General features: G+C 42.3%; 1 protein-coding gene across 5 annotated transcripts in view; it reads left to right on the top strand.

Moving 5' to 3' along the window:
• Positions 1 to 22293, top strand: part of fam13a (family with sequence similarity 13 member A) — a 281599-nt gene that overhangs the window by 94601 nt on the left and 164705 nt on the right. For all 5 annotated transcript variants that reach the window (XM_060926493.1, XM_060926495.1, XM_060926497.1 and 2 more), the window contains one exon: positions 14398 to 14606. In XM_060926493.1, the coding sequence (XP_060782476.1) occupies positions 14398 to 14606 (209 nt within the window). The remainder of the gene's footprint in view (positions 1 to 14397; positions 14607 to 22293) is intronic.

Below are 22293 nucleotides of genomic sequence, written 5' to 3'. Positions count from 1 at the left end.
TCTCACCTTTTTATTAGATTTCATCGGTCCTAGACGTAGAGGCTGAGAGTTTTATAGGAATTTATTGGAAGCTATAAAAGGTGTTAACTGTTCAAACAGTTTTACAATTTCCCTTACATTTAGGTGTGTGTTTGCACTACACGTAACAAAAGAAGAAGTTTTGCTTGTAAAACAAAAGGAAATAACCACTGGGATTGCACTGGTACTGCATGGAGAATACTTTCCAAATAAATATACATTTTTATTGTCCATGTGATTTATAATACAGTTAATACAGTCACTGTATTCTATGGTTATGGTTATTATATGGTTATGCTCATCTTTGTATAAAGAAAACGGCATATCTGTTTATATCCATATGTTGTATACCAGGGGTTTTCAAAGTGTGGGAGAGTCAGCCCCCCCTCAGAGAGCAAATAAACAACAGCACCCCCCCCTCACAATTTTTGTTGTTGCTATACTTAATGTTCCATTCGTAGTTTTAAAAAAATGGTTGTTGTACACATTTTTATTTTTTTCTTTTACACATTTTAAACATCTGTGCTTTTTAAAACATCTTGTTTTACACATTTTAAACATCTCATAGCATCGTTAGCTAGCACCTCTCGGCAGACAACACACTGTGGCAGTGGAGCTCTTCAGATCCAGTCCATGAAAATCCAAACTTTAAATAATCGTGGTCATACTTCCTTCTTTTTTCAGTCCCCCCAGGATTCCGCGGGCCTTTTTTGTGATTGTTGCGGGCTAAAATGTCTGATGTTGCAGGGGGTTTTCCAAAAAATTGCAATGAAAGTTGCGGTGTTTTTTAGGTTTTTGTTGCGATTACATTGCGGGAGGAAGTGAAAGTTGCGAGAAATTGTTGCGATTTTCTCTTTTTGTGATTAAAATTGAGTGATATGTTAAATATTAAGTTATTACTGAAAAACTATTGATTAAAAAAACAAAGACACTGAGAAATGGTCCTATAAACAACTTTACCAATATAAAAGATTACGAGGACTACAGAAATGCAGAAAAATAGGCTTTACTTATCCAAATGCACCTGTTGGTTCAAAAGTTAAAGTGCAGAGAACCTCACAGCACAACATGAAGTTACCTTAAAATATAATATAAATGCCTCAGCTTTCATGTAAGAAAAAAACTATTAATACTAGTACTGTGTGCAGGCAGTCTCTCCTGAAGACTAAATTAAACAATAATTATAAACTAATAAAATAAATGGCTCAGGCTTCATAGAAGAAAAAACAACAACAATTTGAACAGAATCTCACAGTATGATGCTGAAGCTGCCAAAACAATGGAAAATAAAATACCATTTTGGCAAAAATGTTGGCATCCATTAATTTCTTGTATTAAGTAAAAAATAATGTAAAGTGCACACAGTCCTTCACTGTAAACATAACACACTTTCAGTAACAGAATTTAAGCCTATATAAACACTGACTCGCACATGCAGTGTTGCCAGATACTGCTGACGTTTTCCAGTCCAAATATGTTCAAAACCCGCCAAAATGCACTTAAAACCGCCCAATCTGCGCGCATGCTGCTTCTCTTGAACGTATACACGGAAGTAAGGCGGAAGGTAGTTTGTCGATGTCACCTCAAGACGACGCCAACGATTGGTCAAATTTGCGGGAAGGTTGCGGTGATTGGATATAATTGCAACACCGCCCTGAATTCGCGGGGATTGGTTGAATTTGCGTTGAAGTTGCAAATCGCAACATCGCGAAATCCTGGAGGGTCTGTTTTTTTGCTTGGCCCAGACTCTGTCTCCTCACTCACTGTAGCTTTAGGTACTAAAAATCGATCCATTTTGTCTCTGGCAAAGGCTAGCTGAAGTTCGCTAAATGTCCACAATAGTAACTTATTCTGGTTTATGTTTCCTCACGTTGCGCCCCCCCTGAAGAACTCTGGCGCCCGCCAGGGGAGGTGCGCCCCACACTTTGAAAAGCCCTGTTATATACTGTATTGTTAGCTCACACGGCCATCAGCCGACGAGCTATTGCTATCATGCGGCATCCGTCTGTCCGTCCGCCCGTCCGCAATTCACAAAAATCGCTACTCTTCCCTGAGTTTTCAATGGATTTTGATTGTTTTATTTGGAAGACCTAATCAGTCTGCACAAAAGTTACTCCCTGGTTTTGAGATTTCTCATTAACAAGTTGCTAATTAGGCCAATTGACAAACTTTCAGGAAAATCGCTACTCTTCCCTGAGTTTTCAATGGATTTTGATTCTAATTGTTTTGTTTGGAAGATCAAATTGTTCTAATTGTTCTCATGAAGAGCAACTTGGCTAATTATAAACGGGTCTAGTTTCTCATGGTAAGGCTGCGTGAGCTACTGCGTCGCTGACGCTCTAGTATTATATTATGGTTTCCATCCATTATCCGTAACCGCTTATCCTGTGCAGGGTCGCAGGCAAGCTGGAGCCTATCCCAGCTGACTATGGGTGAGAGGCGGGGTACACCCTGGACAAGTCACCAGATCATCACAGAGCTGACACATGGATTCACATTCACACCTACGGTCAATTTAGAGCCACCAATTAGCCTAACCTGCATGTCTTTGGACTGTGGGGGAAACCGGAGCTCACAGAAAGACCCCCATCGGCTACTGGGCTTGAACCCAGAACCTTCTTGCTGTGAGGCGACAGTGCTAACCACTACATCACTGTGCCGTCCTTATATTGTGGTAACACTTTATAATAAGGAACATATACAAGGGGTTAAAACCTTGTTGATAATAATAATAATAATAATAATAATAATAAGTTCAAGCTGGCACGGTGGTGTAGTGGTTAGCACTGTCGCCTCACAGCAAGAAGGTCCGGTTTCGAGCCCCGTGGCCGGCGAGGGCCTTCCTGTGCGGAGTTTGCATGTTCTCCCCGTGTCCGCGTGGGTTTCCTCCGGGTGCTCCGGTTTCCCCCACAGTCCAAAGACATGCAGGTTAGGTTAACTGGTGACTCTAAATTGACCGTAGGTGTGAATGTGAGTGTGAATGGTTGTCTGTGTCTATGTGTCAGCCCTGTGATGACCTGGCGACTTGTCCAGGGTGTACCCTGCCTTTCGCCCGTAGTCAGCCGGGATAGGCTCCAGCTTGCCTGCGACCCTGTAGGACAGGATAAAGCGGCTAGAGATAATGAGATGAGATGAGAATAAGTTCAATTTATATAGCGCCTTTCTCAAAACCCAAAGTCACTTTACAATTATAGGAAAAAAAAAGTCCACCAAATAAAGGTCAGGATGTCATTCCAATGGTGTAGCAGCCACAGTCCTACCAAAAGTGCTGGTATGTCCCAAACCGCCTGCACAGCCGCCACGACGCCACCGAGCAACATCACTCGGAACATCACGCCAAGCACTAAAGCACCGCTGCACAGAGCGCTGGACAACCACGATGTTAAAATGAGCAATGAGCTCACTGCAGTCCATAGCGAGGAGCACAGGCATCACCCATGGCGAACCAAGGCCTGGAGGGAACCGATGCCCAAAACTGGGTCTGGAGCTACACCACAACCGGCAGACAAAATGCTCAAACAAAAACAAACATCAAACTACAGAAACACACCAAAAAAAGAAAAACAAAAGAGAAAATTAAAAAATAAAATAAAAAGCGCCGGTGAGAAGCAGCAGCCAGAGTGCTCACAGCGTACTCTCAACCGGAAACAGAAATGAAAAAAAAAATAATTGTTTAACAAAGATTAATTAGACACCATGCATTGTCTTTCTTCATAAAGACATGTATTTCTACAGAAATGGAGAGCTGTCAGGTGAAAATGAATAATAATTGCATTATTAATTGTGACCATGAGAACACAAATAAGGTATTGATGATATACTCCACTTTTATTAGCTCTTAAAGCCATAAACTGCAGTCACTTGATGCTACTTAGAACCTAAAGGTCTATTTAACAGTTATTCCACAAAATTGAGTCATACACAAGCTGATAGCCGACGAGGCACAGAGCGCTGAGGTGGCTATAAGCCATGTACGATGAGAGTGAGTGGAATAACTGTTGTTTTTTTTTGTTTGTTTTTTATATCCGCATTCATATGGAATCAATTTTGTGCCAAAATGTTCATACAATACTTTTGAAATATCAAACAAAAACAATAAGTCAAAATTCAAAAAAGTCAATTTTTTTTAGACTGGCAAACAAATTATTCGTGTAATCGTGCAAAATATCAGTCTATTACTCTTCAGAAACCTTTTATTTTTGTTCCACGTCTTTCTCAGTTTTGTTTGGCGTAATTTATTTTGGTTGCGATTCCAGCTTTCTCGTTTGCGCTCCCTGACTTTTTGCTTGCAGTTTTGGCACAAACTTCACGTGTGGGTGGGCTGTCCAGGAATGCATTCCCATTGGCTAACTTGTGTTTGACTGACAGCTACGCTCAGCGATTCCCCCGGAGGCTGTTGCGGCCATTTCCTACTCGGATTCTGGCGGACTGTTTGGCGAGTGACCGATCCATTGACGGTAAACAAGGATCGAGTGGACTTGTGTACTACTGCAACTTACAACACATTTGTCCCGCACTTACACTTTGTTGAATTAATTCAATATCATAGTCGCCACTGAAGTCCACTCGATCCTTGTTTACCGTCAATGGATCGGTCACTCGTCAAACAGTCCGCCAGAATCCGAGTAGGAAATAGCCGCAACAGCCTCCGGGGAAATCGCTGAGCGTAGCTGTCAGTCAAACACAAGTTAGCCAATGGGAATGCATTCCTGGACAGCCCACCCACACGTGAAGTTTGTGCCAAAACTGCAAGCAAAAAGTCAGGGAGCGCAAACGAGAAAGCTGGAATCGCAACCAAAATAAATTACGTCAGACAAAACTGAGAAAGACGCGGAACAAAAATAAAAGGTTTCTGAAGAGTAATCGACTGATATTTTGCACGATTACACGAATAATTTGTTTGCCAGTCTAAAAAAAATTTACTTTTTTTTATTATTATTTTGATTTATCGTTTTTGTTTGATATTTCAAAAGTATTGTATGAACATTTTGGCACAAAATTGATTCCATACATTCACAGGATGTTGAGAAACAGAGCGTTTTTATTTTTTACGAATTTGATCAATCAAAACTTTATACAAAATGTCCGACAAAATCAATTCCTCCTAGAATGTAAACAAACCAGCGAAATGATAGTAACAATTTGTGAAAAATGCTATAATAATAATTCTTGAAAAATTAAAAAAAGATATGTTCTTACCATTAAATAATTTTATTCCAATTTTTTTTTTGATTTCCTTCTTTTCTTTTTCTTCTTCTTCTTTAGGGTTTTTTGGCGGTTGGCAAACCAATTTAAAGGTGCATTACTGCCACCGATTGGGCTGGAGTGTGGAAGAGGAGATATTTGGGGGCGGGGGACTTTTAGCTATTTCTATTTCTTTTAAATACTTAATCACAATTTTGGGGGTTTTGTTTTCGAGTAGAGTTTTTATTTTGTCCTCGGTTGGTTCAGCAACACGCTCTGCCATTTTGCTTTTCTCTACTCACAGTATATGAGCTGATAGCTTAGTAGTAGAGTAGCCAATCAGAGTGCGCGATTGCTCATATCCAGTGAATGTGGATAGAATAACATGGAATATTACGGCTAAGAAAATGTGAATTTTTGTTATTAATTAATTATAAGAATAATTAACCATGTAGTCATTACTCTTGTTTCTATAACAAATATAATACAGAATGAATAAACCATTTACAAGTGATAAGTAAATAACAAGACCTTAATTAACCCTGCAAACTCTGTGTCCTTTAAAAACAAACATTACGGCATTATGAGATATTAGTGTTTTACGCAATCACCGATCCCACTTTTTCCATTTTAAATATGACACTGATGCTCTGATGCTTTGCTCATCAGTCAGAACTCGACACTGATCTAATACTGACATCCTCTTAGTACCCGAGCCAGCTGTCTCACTTCTGCTGCCAAGGCATGCTAAACATTAGAGATGCAATGTTTGAAATCTGCATTGTCATTAACATATGGAAGACGATACTTCAACGGAAAATATACCACATACAATCTAATGCTGATCAAGTATCTCAGGCTGATAATACCCAAGTTGAGTTTCGAGTCTAATCAGGTTATAAAATAGTCAAAGTCCAGGACTTTAGTAATATATTAATGACACAGAAAGCTCTACCTGCAGTTAAGTAGAGTACTTAAAGCAGCAGTATGTAATGTTTGGTTCGTTGGACTTTGGAGACCTCTCTGGTAGAAATCCTGTGGAGGGCAGCTCCATGTGGACAGTTGGGGGCCGCGCCTGGAGGACGCTCTGGACTCTTGTTGCAGTGGTGCTTTTGTGGCTGGGGACTGCAGTTGACTTGCTGACTTTAGGACTGCAGTTGACTTGCTGACTTGGGGACTGCAGTTGTCGTGAACGGTTTTGCGCTCGGGTTTCCGTCGGTGGGGGGTTTATAGCATCAACGAAGCTGACTTCATGTTAAAACTGTTAATGTTATAGTCATATTGTCTGTTGTTGCCCAAATGAGGATGGGTTCCCTTTTGAGTCTGGTTCCTCTCGAGGTTTCTTCCTCGTGTCGTCTGAGGGAGTTTTTCCTTGCCACCGTCGCCACAGGGATAAAATTAGCTTATATTGGGGGCATCGTAGCTCAGGTGGCTAAGGCGCCATACCATAAATCCGGGGACCTGGGTTCGATTCCGACCCGAGGTCATTTCCCGATCCCTCTCTCCCCTCCCAATCATTTCCTGTCCTGTCTCTACACTGTCCTATCCAATAAAGGTGAAAAAGCCCAAAAAAATATCTTTAAAAAAAAAAAATTAGCTCATATTTTAAGTCGTTTAAATTCTGTAAAGCTGCTTTGCGACAATGTTTATTGTTAAAAGCGCTATACAAATAAACTTGACTTGACTTGAGTAGAAATAACATGATTTAAACAGTATTACAGTAGGGACTAAAGTTCTTGCATATGGCCAGTGAGTCTAATAAACCTGCACCCAGTCTGATGCTGACTTTAAATGAATAATAAGCAAATAAGAGAATTCTACAAAACAAATATCATCAGACAAACACCAGATCTAAAAGTGGGGTTTTTTTTGTTTGTTTGTTTTAAATCGTATATTATCATGGAAACTACTAGTTGGCCTAGTGGTTAGCATACCCGCCTCTCGACCGGCAGATCATGAGTTCTATCCGTCGTCAGGTCATACCAAAGACCGTCATAAAAACGGTACCTATACTGCCATCTGGTGAGGCATGCTGCAATAGGTTGTATTCAGTCACGTGACTTTTGCTTACAAGTTTACTTCCAGTGAATGAAGTGGTGGTCAGGCAAGCCGATTTGGCTGCCGTGAAGGAGCTAGTGAAACCGTCTCCAACTATTTTCACAGTTTAGAGACCAGTACACGGTATATCTTCAGAAAGCTGTTCTTTGCACTGGGATAGATCCTTACACATTAACAAAGGATTTTTCCTATGAGTTGGAAAATTATCCATCCGTTGAGTTCCGACATCTCAAACTACCTGGTGCCGCAGACATCATTCTACATGGAAACACAGATGAAAACCTCGACGAGCACGGAGGCGTACAACTTTTATGTGGTTGGGTTAAAGATCTGGGGATCAGGACACTACAAGATAAATCATGTATCGTTTTTGCCCGGGTAAGTAGGAATTTTTGGGCTTTTTGTACGTGTCTTCACAATGGTTGCTAGGAGGCTACAAGTTTTAGTATCGGGTGTAAACAAACCACAGCCACTCGATTCCCAATCCTCCCTGCTCTTCTCTTCAGGGTAAATCATTCACCAAGGTCCACAGAAGCCCCTTTAAAGACCTGGGTATTACATGTATTATATACGCTTTAATTTACAATATGGTGACCATGATCAAATGGTAAACAAAAACATATCTGAGGACTTAAGTGTCTCCTTTACTTCAAAACATCACGAAATAACAGAAAATGGTGAGAAAAATGATTTGCGAATCCAAACAAAATAAATCAGAGGAATTTACAAACCTTTCACAAAGTCATCACTGCAAACTGCAGCGAAAAATTCAAGAGCCACCTTTCTTGTCGTCTTTAATTTCTTTTTTCACCCTTTTTTATCACTTCACGGGAAACACAGAAGCAAATTTTAGCATTTTCACGGTTTGTTTGAGTCGAGCTGCCCAAAACAACACAAGCGTAGGGCATTTTAACGACTAGCAAGGTGCCCTAGTGAGAGTAACGCTTTGTGAACAGTGAGCTCAGCTGACCGCCACTTCATGTCTTGCATATCTAATAAAGCGGCTGTAACGTCGAATCCAACCCACCTATACAGATGTGAGTAGGGAATCAAACTCTCACGGTTACCAGAGGACCAGCCCCCACTGTAACCCTAGCTATGTAATAGGCAAGAGGCTGAGGGTCGTAGAAATGGAGATCAGCGCCACACAATGTGCCTTGTGGTGTGGGAAGGACTTTGATTATCACAGAATGGCTCAAAATCACTGTTGGACATCCATCCATTTTCTGCCACTTATCCGGGTCCGGGTCGTGGGGGTAGCAGCCTAAGCAGAGCAGCCCAGACTTCCCTCTCCCTGGCCACCTCCACCAGCTCTTCTGGAGGAATACCAAGGCGTTCCCAGGCCACCTGAGAGATGTAATCTCTCTAGTGTGTCCTGGGTCTGCCCGGGGGTCTCCTCCCAGTGGGGCATGCCCAGAGAACCTCCCCCGGAAGGCGTCCAGGGGGCATCCTAACAAGGTGCCCGAACCACCTCAACTGACTCCTTGTGATGTGGAGGAGCAGCGGTTCTACTGTGAGTCTCTCCCGAATGACCAAGCTTCTCACCGTGTCTCTAATGCCGCTTTTCCACTACAAACGCAGCTGAGTTGGGCTGAGCCGTGCCGTGCTGAGTGGGGCTGTTGGAGTTGCATTTCGACTACAACCGCGCTGAACCGTGCTGGCTGGAAGTGGGTGGACACATTGGGTGGAGTTAGCGAAAGTGGGTGGACGTCACGTGATGTCGTTAAGCAGCGCAAACAGTGACATCAGTGAGCTTTTAAGCGGTAGTCTCACGACCCGGAGAGTAGGGGGGTGTCGTGGCTCAGATGGCTAAGGCACCGTACCATGAATCCGGGGACCCGGGTTCGATTCTGACGCGAGGTCATTTCCCGATCCCTCCCCGTCTCTCTCTCCTGCTCATTTCCTGTCTCTCTACACTGTCCTATCTAAAAAAAAAAAACCGACCCGGAGAGTAAACAAAGGACATGGAGTCGTTTTTGTTGCTGGTCTTGGTGCTGTGGCTTGTTGTCACCGACAATGCCAACAGATACTGGCAAGAGCGTATAGATGAGGTGAGGCGCATAAGGCTTCAGAAATTCTCGTAATTCATAATTCTCCTTCTTCCGGGTTTACGGTGTTTACAGATCCCAGCGTGCTCGCGGGGCGTGTGTGGGCATGTGAAGACACTCCTCCTCACCAATCAGTGCACAGGGGAGTGTCTGCTCATGGCCCCAGCCTCACTCAGCTCGGTTTGGCTCGCTTCAGCCCCACTCCAAAACCGTGCGAGTTTTAGGGGCTAAGCAGGGCTGAAGCGAGCTGAGTTGTGCTGTTCTTTGGTAGTCGAAACGCGAGCCATGTCGGGCTGAAGTGAGCTGAAGCGAGCTGAAGTGAGCTGAAAAAGGGTAGTGGAAAAGGGCCATAAGGGAGAGCCCAGCCACCCTGCGGTGAAAACTCATTTCGACTGCTTGTATGTGCGATCTCATTCTTTCGGTCACTACCCACAGCTCGTGACCATAGGTGAGGGTGGGAACATAGATGGACCAGTAAATTGAGAGCTTTGGCTTTTGGCTCAGCTCTCTCTTCACCACAACAGGCCGGTTTAGTGTCCACATCACTGCTGACGCTGCCCCGATCCATCTGTCCAACTCCTGCTTCCCCCTACCCTCACTCGTGAACAAGAACCCAGAGATACTTAAACTCCTCCACTTGAGGTAGCAACTCCCCCCTGACCCCCTGAAGTAGGCACTCCACCCGTTTCTGGCTGAGCGCCACGGCCACGGACTTGGAGGTGCTGATCTTCATCCCAGCCATTTCACACTTGGCTGTTGGACATATCATTTTTAGCTATCATACAGTTAACATGAATGTTATCATCACTCATACTGTATGTCCAAACAATGTGCCAGACTAAAGGATTTAAATTAAGATTGGAAGAAATTTCTGCATTTACTTGTTACAACAGTAGCTGTGCAACTGTCTCGTGTCTTAATACAAGACTATTGTTTCTTAATAATATATCAAATTGAGTTCTACAAAAACACTGAGTCACCCAACATGGTCTTGTGAAATTTGTACCCGTTCGCCAGACTCGAAAGTTGCAACTACGGTTAAGGGGCAGAGTTTACAGTATGTTTGTACATTTTGTTCGGGTTTCCAAACTGCATCGTGAGTAAAATTTTGTAGACTTCGTAGCAGTGAGTATTAAGTGAGTGCATGAGTAAGTGAGCACATTACTGTTCACTATCATCTTCATTCCAGTGAAGTACAGTATGCAGACCCAGATCAGCCGTGATCAGTGTCATGCCCTGAACTAATTTGTTCAAAGAGCTAAAAGGCTTTACTTTTAATCCACAATGTTATCACAAGTATTCATGACCATGTAGTCGTATCTGATATCTGACTTCACACTGGTGTTGTTTATCCTGGGGGTTTTTATTCTTGTCAAATTGGCTGCTCTTTCTGTTTTCCTGTGTGGTACGAGGATCAGAATCCTAATGCCATGTAATAATTGAAGACTTTCATCGCAAAACGCGATAAGCACCATGTTCAAAATTTTAGAACCAATATGCATAGGAGATTGTCAATAGTAAGTTCTATTCATATCTCAAATCATCTCATCTCATTATCTCTAGCCGCTTTATCCTTCTACAGGGTCGCAGGCAAGCTGGAGCCTATCCCAGCTGACTACGGGTGAAAGGCGGGGTACACCCTGGACAAGTCGCCAGGTCATCACAGGGCTGACACATAGACACAGACAGCCATTCACACTCACATTCACACCTACGGTCAATTTAGAGTCACCAGTTAACCTAACCTGCATGTCTTTGGACTGTGGGGGAAACCGGAGCACCCGGAGGAAACCCACGCGGACACGGGGAGAACATGCAAACTCCACACAGAAAGGCCCTCGCCGGCTCCGGGGCTCGAACCCAGGACCTTCTTGCTGTGAGGCGACAGCGCTAACCACTACACCACCGTGCCGCCCGGAATAAAGAAGCAAATAAGGTATTCTGCTGGTGGAAAGGTGCCACAAATTGGGTGTACTCACAATGCACGGGACATTCGTTCTCTTTGTCATGCGGACAAACTTTCCAATGATGATTTAGCTTTTAAGAAGCAGGTCAGGACATAAAACGGGACAAAAGATTAAAAGAACAATCTATTATTTTAGGTGAGGCATGCAGGGTTTTCTTGCAAACTGATTTGTGCACATATCTGTATTTTAGTCCTGTTGCTAGCTTTAAAAAATTTTGAGCATGGGGTGAAACCATCATAGTGCTTTTACCACATAACTCTTCAGAGCATTCTTGTCACAAAGGGTAAATGCTACAATTAAGTGTAAAGTTTCACATTTATTATGCTTGCGAGGACTTTTTTTAATTTAAGACATCATATTGTGGGCGGCACGGTGGTGTAGTGGTTAGCGCTGTCGCCTCACAGCAAGAAGGTCCTGGGTTCGAGCCCCGTGGCCGGCGAGGGGCTTTCTGTGTGGAGTTTGCATGTTCTCCCTGTGTCCGCGTGGGTTTCCTCCAGGTGCTCCGGTTTCCCCCACAGTCCAAAGACATGCAGGTTAGGTTAACTGGTGACTCTAAATTGACCGTAGGTGTGAATGTGAGTGTGAATGGTTGTCTGTGTCTATGTGTCAGCCCTGTGATGACCTGGCGACTTGTCCAGGGTGTACCCCGCCTCTCGCCCGTAGTCAGCTGGGATAGGCTCCAGCTTGCCTGCGACCCTGTAGAACAGGATAAAGCGGCTAGAGATAATGAGATGAGATGAAACATCATATTGTGACAGTTTACTGCATGCAGAACTTACAGACTTCTGTCATTATTAATGAACTTGGATATATAGCATTTTGTGAAAAAATGGTCGAATGGATTTGAGGGAAAAAAAACAAAATTTTTTCTGCATGAGTTAAGGATATTATCAGAACATGTCATATGATTTAGAGTATTTTATAATAAACTTTTCAAAAAACATTATGTCAGTTTCATTTTTCAATAACGCACAATAAAAAAAGGCTTTTTCTCAAATTAGCCAAACTGGATATATAGCATTTTGCGATGAAAGTCTTCAATTACAGTGGTGCTTGAAAGTTTGTGAACCCTTTAGAATTTTCTATATTTCTGCATAAATATGACCTAAAACATCATCAGGTTTTCACACAAGTCCTAAAAGTAGATAAAGAGAACCCAGTTAAACAAATGAGACAAAAATATTATACTTGGTCATTTATTTATTGAGGAAAATGATCCAATATTACATATCTGTGAGTGGCAAAAGTATGTGAACCTCTAGGATTAGCATTTAATTTGAAGGTAAAATTAGAGTCAGGTGTTTTCAATCAATGGGATGATGATCAGGTGTGAGTGGGCACCCTGTTTTATTTAAAGAACAGGGATCTATCAAAGTCTGATCTTCACAACACATGTTTGTGGAAGTGTATCATGGCACGAACAAAAGAGATTTCTGAGGATCTCAGAAAAAGCGTTGTTGATGCTCATCAGGCTGGAAAAGGCTAAAAAAAACATCTCTAAAGAGTTTGGACTCCACCAACCCACAGTCAGACAGATTGTGTACAAATGGAGGAAATTCAAGACCATTGTTACCCTCCCCAGGAGTGGTTGACCAACAAAGATCACTCCAAGAGCAAGATGTGTAATAGTCAGTGAGGTCACAAAGGACCCCAGGGTAACTTCTAAGTAACTGAAGGCCTCTCTCACATTGGCTAATGCTAATGTTCATGAGTCCACCATCAGGAAAACACTGAACAACAATGGTGTGCATGGCAGGGTTGCAAGGAGAAAGCCACTGCTCTCCAAAAAGAACATTGCTGCTTGTCTGCAGTTTGCTAAAGATCACATGGACAAGCCAGAAGGCTATTGGAAAATGTTTTGTGAATGGATAAGACCAAAATATAACTTTTTGGTTTAAATGGTTTAAACAAGTTTTATGTTTGGAGAAAGCAAAACACTGCATTCCAGCATAAGAACCTTATCCCATCTATGAAACATGGTGGTGGTAGTATCATGGTTTGGGCCTGTTTTGCTGCATCTGGGCCAGGACGGCTTGCCATCATTGATGGAACAATGAATTCTGAATTATACCAGCGAATTCTAAAGGAACATGTCAGGACATCTGTCCATGAACTGAATTTCAAGAGAAGGTGGGTCATGCAGCAAGACAACGACCATAAGCACACAAGTCATTCTACCAAAGAATGGTTAAAGAAGAATAAAGTTAATGTTTTGGAATGGCCAAGTCAAAGTCCTGACCTTAATCCAATCGAAATGTTGTGGAAGGACCTGAAGCGAGCAGTTCATGTGAGGAAACCCACCAACATCCCAGAGTTGAAGCTGTTCTGTACAGAGGAATGGGCTAAAATTCCTCCAAGCCGGTGTGCAGGACTGATCAACAGTTAGCGGGAATGTTTAGTTGCAGTTATTGCTGCACAAGGGGGTCACACCAGATACTGAAAGCAAAGGTTCACATACTTTTGCCACACACAGATCTGCAATATTGGATCATTTTCCTCAATAAATAAATGAGCAAGTATAATATTTGTGTCTCATTTGTTTAACTGGGTTCTCTTTATCTACTTTTAGGACTTGTGTGAAAATCTGATGATGTTTTAGGTCATATTTATGCAGAAATATAGAAAATTCTAAAGGGTTCACAAACTTTCAAGCACCACTGCATCTCTTACATCCCAAATCAATACTCTAGATTTAGGCAAGAAAAGAGTGTAGTTAGATGGCAGGAATCAAGTGCATTCTTGATTATTTTATCTCTATTATTTCTTCTGCTTTTGGAAACTTAGTATACAGTATCAGCGTTTTTGAGTTACACTAAGCTCCATTGACTAGAAAACAATGAGGATAGCCGAGTTCAATTTTGCTCTCATCTGCATGAGATTTTTCTATTCAACTGCTTCAGGATTACCGCCCATTTAATTTTGCAGGGTAAGAGAAATATCTGCTGCTTCCTCTTTCTAGCACTTCCTTCCTTCTGGTTAAGGAATCCTGGAGTGCATGGCTTGCACAAAAATGAGCACATGGCTCATGTTTATGTTGTGGTACAGTGTAAAACCAGCTTTAGTGTGTGTGTTTGACTTCATGCATCTCTCCCTCTCGCTCGTTCTTGCTCTCTTTCTATCAGGTAAAGAGAGTGAAAGGTGAAGCAGTGCTGACATCAGTACCCCAGCCTGCTCCTTCGACAGGTCTTTCCTTCTCCAGACATTTATCCCAGCCTCCAGAGCACAGAGCCGAATCTCAACTCCACACCCTGGGCTGGAGCTCTCCGGAGGAAAGCATGGATCTGAACCCTCCTAAACTCAGTCCTATCGGGAGCATGGATACTGTGAGCAGGTGAGCGTGTGCTAAACTTATTATTATTATCATTATTAACTTGACAGTGTCGACATTTTATATTTAACAATTACTCGCAGAAGGTGAAGTGAATAGCGGTTGTAGGTGCAATAGGCTTATCAAATCAGTCTCATGTAAAAAGGGATCAGTCTCATAAGTTCATTAATCATTAATTCAAGTGTCTAATAGTTTATAGCTAAACTATTAAAATCAATGGAATAACTTAGTGGTGATGTTGCTATAGTTTAGTGAGTATTGTAGCGCTAATGGAATACATTTACTCTAGATCTATAACATTCATATACGTAACAACCAAATGGGCGAAGGCAATTGGAGGACTTGTTTGGCAGAGGTTGGCACTCAGTGAATGTTGTAGCAATAGACAGGACACAATTTATTCCAAAGATACCATTTATTGAAATAGCTGACACGAATTAGCAAACTAATACTGATCAGATATAGCAACAATAGCAGCCAAGGAATAATTCAGTAAAAAAAATGGTGATACAACGTATACAAATAAGAATCAGTAGTGTATATGATGATAACTAAGGCACTAATGGTGATCAGAAGTAATAAGCTATATGCAAGTTTACAGTGTAGGGGCGAGTGGATGTTAAAATGTGAGAGGGAAATCACGTGTTTGTGTGTGTGTGTGTCTGTGTGAGTGTGTGTGTGTATGACTAGGTGTGCGTGTAAGAGTGTGTGTGTGTGAGTATGTGAATGGAATGCGCGAGCCTTGTGCTAGGCCTCGCCTAAAGGGGGATGGGCAACAAGGAGAGAGAGAGAGAGACAAAGGATCTGTAGTTTAAAAACTAGTCTCGGCTCGGCCTTAAACCCAACTTCTACTCAACCCTTAGCTACTCCTGAAATCCCAGTGTTGAGGGGTGTAGTGCGACGGAGGGAGTTAAAAAGAGAGAGAGAGAGAACGCATGCACGAGCTAAATAAATACAGATAGTAAACAAAGTAAACCAAACAACACGCGGTCTAAGATTGACTTTCATGTGAATCAAAAATGCGTACATTTAAACCATAAATGAATTCAAATAAACAACACTCTTCACATTAACTAGCCACAACTAAGGCCCTGTTTACATTATTTCGAATCAGCGGATCATCAGATTAACGTTTTTAAAACGATTCGCGTACACACACAAAATTTCTGTGCCCGCAACAAAACCGTTCCCCGTGCACACAGCAACGCCAATACACGGATACGCTAATCACATGACTAATTAGACGTCACGTCACATGATCCCAGTGCATATCGGGCATGCGCAAGTCACTCACCACTTGCAAGTGGAAGGATGTCGTTGTAAAAAATGAAGTATGCCAGTCTGTTATCGACGGTACTGGTACTGCAATGACACCTTTTTTACACCGTGTATGGCCTTTGTGTTTATGCTAGAAGGATCTAACAGTGTTCAGTACACTCTTCACCTCGCAGAACGGCTGTTTTTTGCGATTACAACAAGACTATTTAGTGCTACGGTAACCAACACACTTCCTGTATTGCTCATTCACTTAATGACTTCCTCAACACACTTCCTGTATTGCTCATTCACATGACCAACGTGGCATGACCAACGCCAACGAATCAGGAAGGTGGATGTCACAATGACGTTGTCCAATGACGACGTCAGCTAGAGCTCAGCACAGCGTATCCTCGTTCCTCAATGTTTACACAGCACCGGATCAGATACGTAATGGGTTGAATACGTGGGCCCTGGCGGATTCAAACTGTTCCGCCTGTGGAGTCGTTTTCCGGCGTTTTAATGTGCACGGACAGTGCATCTGCAACGAAAACGATACGGATACGGTCTAATGTAAACACCACCTAAGACTAACAATTGCCCAGATGCCAGCCTTACTTGAGATCGCTCTTGCTTGGCGACTGAAAGTGCGCCATCTGTTATCCGAAGACAGCGCGGAGCACAGGTCCAGGAAGAAAACAGTTCTGTTCCTTTCACTTTTACAGCTCGTCAGCTGAAGATCTTTGGTGTCCTGTCGGTCGTCTGATGACCTGGAAGGAATCTTGTTTATAGTTCGTCGACGTTGAGAAAGGGAAAAGGGATCCGGTCGCCTTTTCTCTTTGAAATACTAACTGCAGTAACTAACCGGTTCAGTTATTATTACAACTATGTAAAGATCAAATACATTGAGCTTTGGCTAAAGGTCCGGTATCAATAGCTTGTTCTTTGTCCTTTGTTCTTCTGTAGCACGGATGCAACAGCCTTTCTTTCACGCGTGGAAACCCACCGCCAGAGAGAACGAATTTCGATTTCGCCACGGGTTTTAAGCACAGTCGTGACGTCACTGTATTTGGTATCCGGTACCATCTCTGTATCCAATACCATTACAGAGAGTCAGAAAAATGGGCGGAGATAGAACATGGCATCGAGTGCAGGGATTGGTGTGTTCAATGCTGTACAGTGAAAGGGGGAAGATGGTTACTATGGTTACGGCATGGCAGCCCATCCCTACACGGTGAATAACAACCAAGACGAAGTCAGGGTTATTATTCACCGATATTCACTGAGGCAGATAATTGTTTTAGTACGAATACACATGATTATTTTTTTTTAAAAATCATATAAAAAATAATTTATTTCAAACTTCAAAAGCGGCATGGAAATGTACAATTCCACCTTACCTTTGAATAGCTTTAGACCAAACTTTGTAGCATCTTTAGTGCTTTTAGGACCGGCATTTTCTTTCATCATTAGGGCCCGAGCACCGAATGGTGTGAAGACCCTATTGTTTTTCGAAGGATTATTAGGGCCCGAGCACCGTTCGGTGCGAAGACCCTATTGTTTTTCGAAGGATTATTAGGGCCCGAGCACCGTTCGGTGCGAAGACCCTATTGTTTTTCGAAGGATTATTAGGGCCCGAGCACCAAACGGTGCGAAGACCCTATTGGTTTTTTTTAGATTTTTTTGGGGGGCTTTTTTCACCTTTATTGGATAGGACAGTGTAGAGACAGGACAGGAAATGAGCAGAAGAGAGAGACGGGGAGGGATCGGGAAATGACCTCGGGTTGGAATCGAACGCGGGTCCCCGGATTTATGGTATGGCGCCTTAGCCACCTGAGCCACGACACCCCCGACCCTATTGTTTTTCGAAGGATTATTAGGGCCCGAGCACCGAATGGTGCGAAGACCCTATTGTTTTTCGAAGGATTATTAGGGCCCGAGCACCGAACGGTGCGAAGACCCTATTGTTTTTCGAAGGATTATTAGGGCCCGAGGACCGTTCGGTGCGAAGACCCTGTTGTTTTTCGAAGGATTTTTTTTTTTTTCTGTCGCGCTTGGCTTTTTTTGAGGCATTTCCCATGCACGAAAACTCATGAAATTTGATACACACATCAGTCATTGTAACCGCTTCTCAGCCACAGACGTTTGGCCCCAGGTGTGGCCCAGGGACTTCATAGCGCCCCCTAATGTCATGGAGTCCTTGGATTGGCATATAGTTTCAGCGACGCATACCAAATTCGGTACGTATGTAGTTCGTCCCAAGACGAACAACTTTCGTATATACATTGCATTAGCCACGCCCAACAGGAAGTGAGGTAATTGGGCTTATATGCGTTTGGACACATGGTCATTTTTAACATACTCCTCCTAGACGGTTCATCAGATTAATGTCAAACTTGGCAAACACGATGCCAAGATATTGCTGATGTTGAATTGCGAAGGGATTTTTGATATGTTGTAATATGTTGAAATGGCAATATTATGAATTTTAATACTCGCCACATAAACAGGAAATGTGTCATGAAGTCATAATACATTTAATGATTTGGCTGAAACCTTTCAGGTTATTAGAGAATGTGATTATTATGACATCTAGACACCCAATATGCCTGTGTGGTATAGCGCCACCAACTGGCCAAGGAAAGAATAGTGTTTTGAATGTGTGTGTTTTGACACATGATTAATTTTAACATGCTCCTCCTAGACGGTTCATGAGATTCATGTGAAATTTGTTATACGTGATGCCAAGATGTCGCTGATATTAAATTACGAAGGGATTTTTGAGATCTTGTAATATGTTGAAATTGCTTTATGATTTTAATATCTTGCCACATAAACAGGAAACGTGTCAGAAAGCCACAGTGCATTGACTGTATGGTCGGACACTTCTTACTTCAATAGATATTATGATTATTATGATAACCTGACGCCCAATGGGCCTGCCTGTTATAGCGCCACCACCTGGCCAAGCAGGAAATGTGCCAGAAACTGGCAATACCTTAACTGATTGATCTGACACTTTACAAAATATTGTGTATTATGATTGTGATGATATTCACATGTGTAATTCAGATGCCTAGCACAGCGCCACCATCTGGCCAAGCAGGAAATGGGCAAAAAATGTTCAATTAATTGATGGATTGGTCTGAAACTTTACAAAATATTGGATATCGTGATTCTGATGATATTGACATGTCTAATTCACAGGCCTAGCACAGTATCACCATCTGGCCAAGCAGGAAATGTGCCAAAAACTTTCAATGCTTTGACGGATTGATCTATGACATGCCTGACATAGCGCCACCAACACACTCACATGCATGCACACACACACATGCACGCACGCACACACTCATACACATACACAGTTGCAATCATATACACACACATGAATACTCACATGAGAATGGGTAACATATACAATTCTGTGCACACTCATACACACACTCACAGTCATATGCATATTTATGCATACACACAAACACTCTCAGAAGTATGCACTCACATGCACACGCAACATCTATAAACACATTTTCTCTCTTTCACACACACACACTCTCTCTCTCTCTCTCTCTCTCTCTCTCTCTCCCTCCCTCTGACAGACACACACACACACACACACACACACACACACACACACAATAATAGTGACCTGCCATCATTGTGCATTTTGTTGCAGACATATGAAAACTCTGCATGTACACACACACACACACACACACACACACTGCAGACACAGGAAAGCTAAGATGACTTAAGATTACAGCGTGAGATAGAGATAAGGAGGAGGCACATGTATAGTTTTGTACATAGACAAATGTACATTTTTACACCACAGAAACACACACACACACACACACACACACACACACACACACACACTTACTGACTTTGTCTGTCTATCTCTCATCCGTCAAGCAGTCATGGCATTTAAAACATGCACATCACCTTTGAACATTTGATGAATATATGACATGTGACTGTTTTGTTGGGTGGCGGAATGTCCTGGGTTGCAGAACCACACGTGCGATTCCCCTTCTTCTTATTTTTCTGCCACACTTGGCTTTTTTTGAGGCATTTCCCATAAACGAAAACTCATGAAATTTGATACACACATCAGTCATTGTAACTGCTTCTCAGCCACAGATGTTTGGCGCCTTGCGTATATTTGAGGTAGAAATTTATGGATACCAGATGGATTAGATTCATGTCAAACTTGACGTACATGATGCCAAGATATTGCTGATGTTGAATTGTGAAGGGATTTATTTGTGGCATTTGCAACATGCACATCACCTTTGAACATTTGATGAATATATGACATGTGACTGTTTTGTTGGGTGGCGGAACGTCCTGGGTTGCGGAACCACACGTGCGAGGGCCCGTCAAAGCCGCTAGCGGCTTTAATTTGTAATTCTTCCTCACGTACAGTGACAAAGCGATGGGCTGCCATTTTGCCGAGTCGCTCGAGGTGATTATAGAGCAATAGTCCGAATTTCTCGACCAATCAGCACACGCAATTTCCTATAATCACGTCCGTATTTATACTGTAGATAAGGGCCTAGATTATTGAGAGAAGGTGCACTCCTGAGGTCATGATTCCAGCAGTGCATACTTTCTACTTCCTGGAAGTAAATGATTCAGTGGTATTCAGTGATATCAAGTTTACTGCATTGTGTGTTCTTCCGTGGATAGCTGTTCATTTTACCAGGTGGTCAGGGAGCATCAGTAAGGAGGCCGAATGACCCCACATCGCTGTACGGAATGACTTAAGGAAATGCTTTGCAATGTTTTAGACAATTTAATCAAAATATACAGTTGGGTCCATATGTCTGAGAGCGCATTAGTAATCTGTTCTTTTTTCTTTTTTTTCATTTAAAACTGGAATAAAACAAAGTTTTAGTAATTTGAAAATTCTAAAACAAAAAATGAAATGTGCAATATATCAACTGTTCAATATTCAAGATGTACAATTTCTAAGTCACTATTAACTACTTATTAACTGAGCGCAAGGTCTTTACGGGAAAATATCAAACCGAAGTCTTGTCAGTACAGGCCGAGCCGTCCGTATTGTCAGGACCTCGGTCTGATATTTTCCCTTAAAGACTGAGCAAGTGAGGTTAATAAGGAGTTTATTATCTGGCTTTTTTTTATTTCTAAGGTGAAAACTGACGGTCATTATAACGAGGCATGACGCTGCTTTCAGTCACGTCATTTTTGTAATGTAGTTGAGTCACGCGAGCAGAATAAACGGCAAGTGATTTCGAAACTGAATTTCCATTAGCAGTTTTTGAATGCTCTTCGTTGTTCATTTCTTGAATAACTCAGTGACTCTTGTTTGTCTTTTGTGTTCTGGCCGTTTTTGATTCAGTTTTGATTTCCAATTCGCCTTTTTTGTCATTTTGTTTTGTTTTTTGTTTGTTTTTTGCAACATTGAAAGTCGGCACCTTGGAAAGAAAATCCGTAATCGCCTACAGGCATTATGGGAAAATTCTGCCCACCAAGGAACCAATCAGAGCGCACGATTTTACCGGAAGTAGCTCGTGCCATATAATAATTAAATGTAAGCCAGTTTGTGTTATTAGACATGTTAACTCCTTTGCATAAAATGTCAGATTTGCCCTGAATTGTATCCCTTCCGTTGAAGCACATGTTCAGATGATACTTTGATAGAGTTGCTCTTGCGTGGATCATCATGTTTTACACAAACTTGTGGAGTATGTATCAGCTCGAACACATCGTCGCTGTCAGGTCAAAACCTGCTATGTGACATTTTTCCTTTTTTACAGGAGACGTAAAAAACTGAATAAAACTCTGAAATAACAAGCTGAGAAGCCAGTAAAAGTCTACTTGTTCTATTATTAGCTTTTCTAATTAGCATAAATGGAAGCATGAGGTCAAAATTGACCAATGAGCATAGAGAACCCAATTTGACCTAAATTGTCACATAGCAGGCTTTGAACTGACAGCGACGACATATAGTCATTAAAGCAAAAAGGGGACAAACCAAATACTAAGAAATTATAAAATTCATATAAATATTTCTACTATTCAACTTGTTGCTGATAATATCATTTGTAACAAAAGGAAAACCTTTTGTTAAACTGAAAAACGAGCATTTTCACTGGTGCTCTCAGACCTTTGGACCCGTCTCGTCTCGTCTCGTCTTCTTCCGCTTATCCAGGACCGGGTCGCGGAGGCAGCAGTCTAAGCATGGAAGCCCAAACTTCCCTTTCCCCAGACACCTCGGCCAGCTCCTCGGGAAGAACACCGAGGCGTTCCCAGGCCAGCTGAGAGACATAGTCCCTCCAGCGTGTCCTGGGTCTTCCCCGGGGCCTCCTCCCGGGGGGACATGCCTGGAACACCTCCCCAGGGAGGCGTCCAGGAGGCATCCGAAAAAGATGCCCGAGCCACCTCAGCTGGTTCCTCTCGA

Source organism: Neoarius graeffei, chromosome 7, assembly GCF_027579695.1.
Source record: "Neoarius graeffei isolate fNeoGra1 chromosome 7, fNeoGra1.pri, whole genome shotgun sequence".
NCBI classification, from domain to species: domain Eukaryota; kingdom Metazoa; phylum Chordata; class Actinopteri; order Siluriformes; family Ariidae; genus Neoarius; species Neoarius graeffei.
Note: the sequence above shows the minus strand (reverse complement) of the source record. Positions and strands in the feature narration are given on the sequence as shown.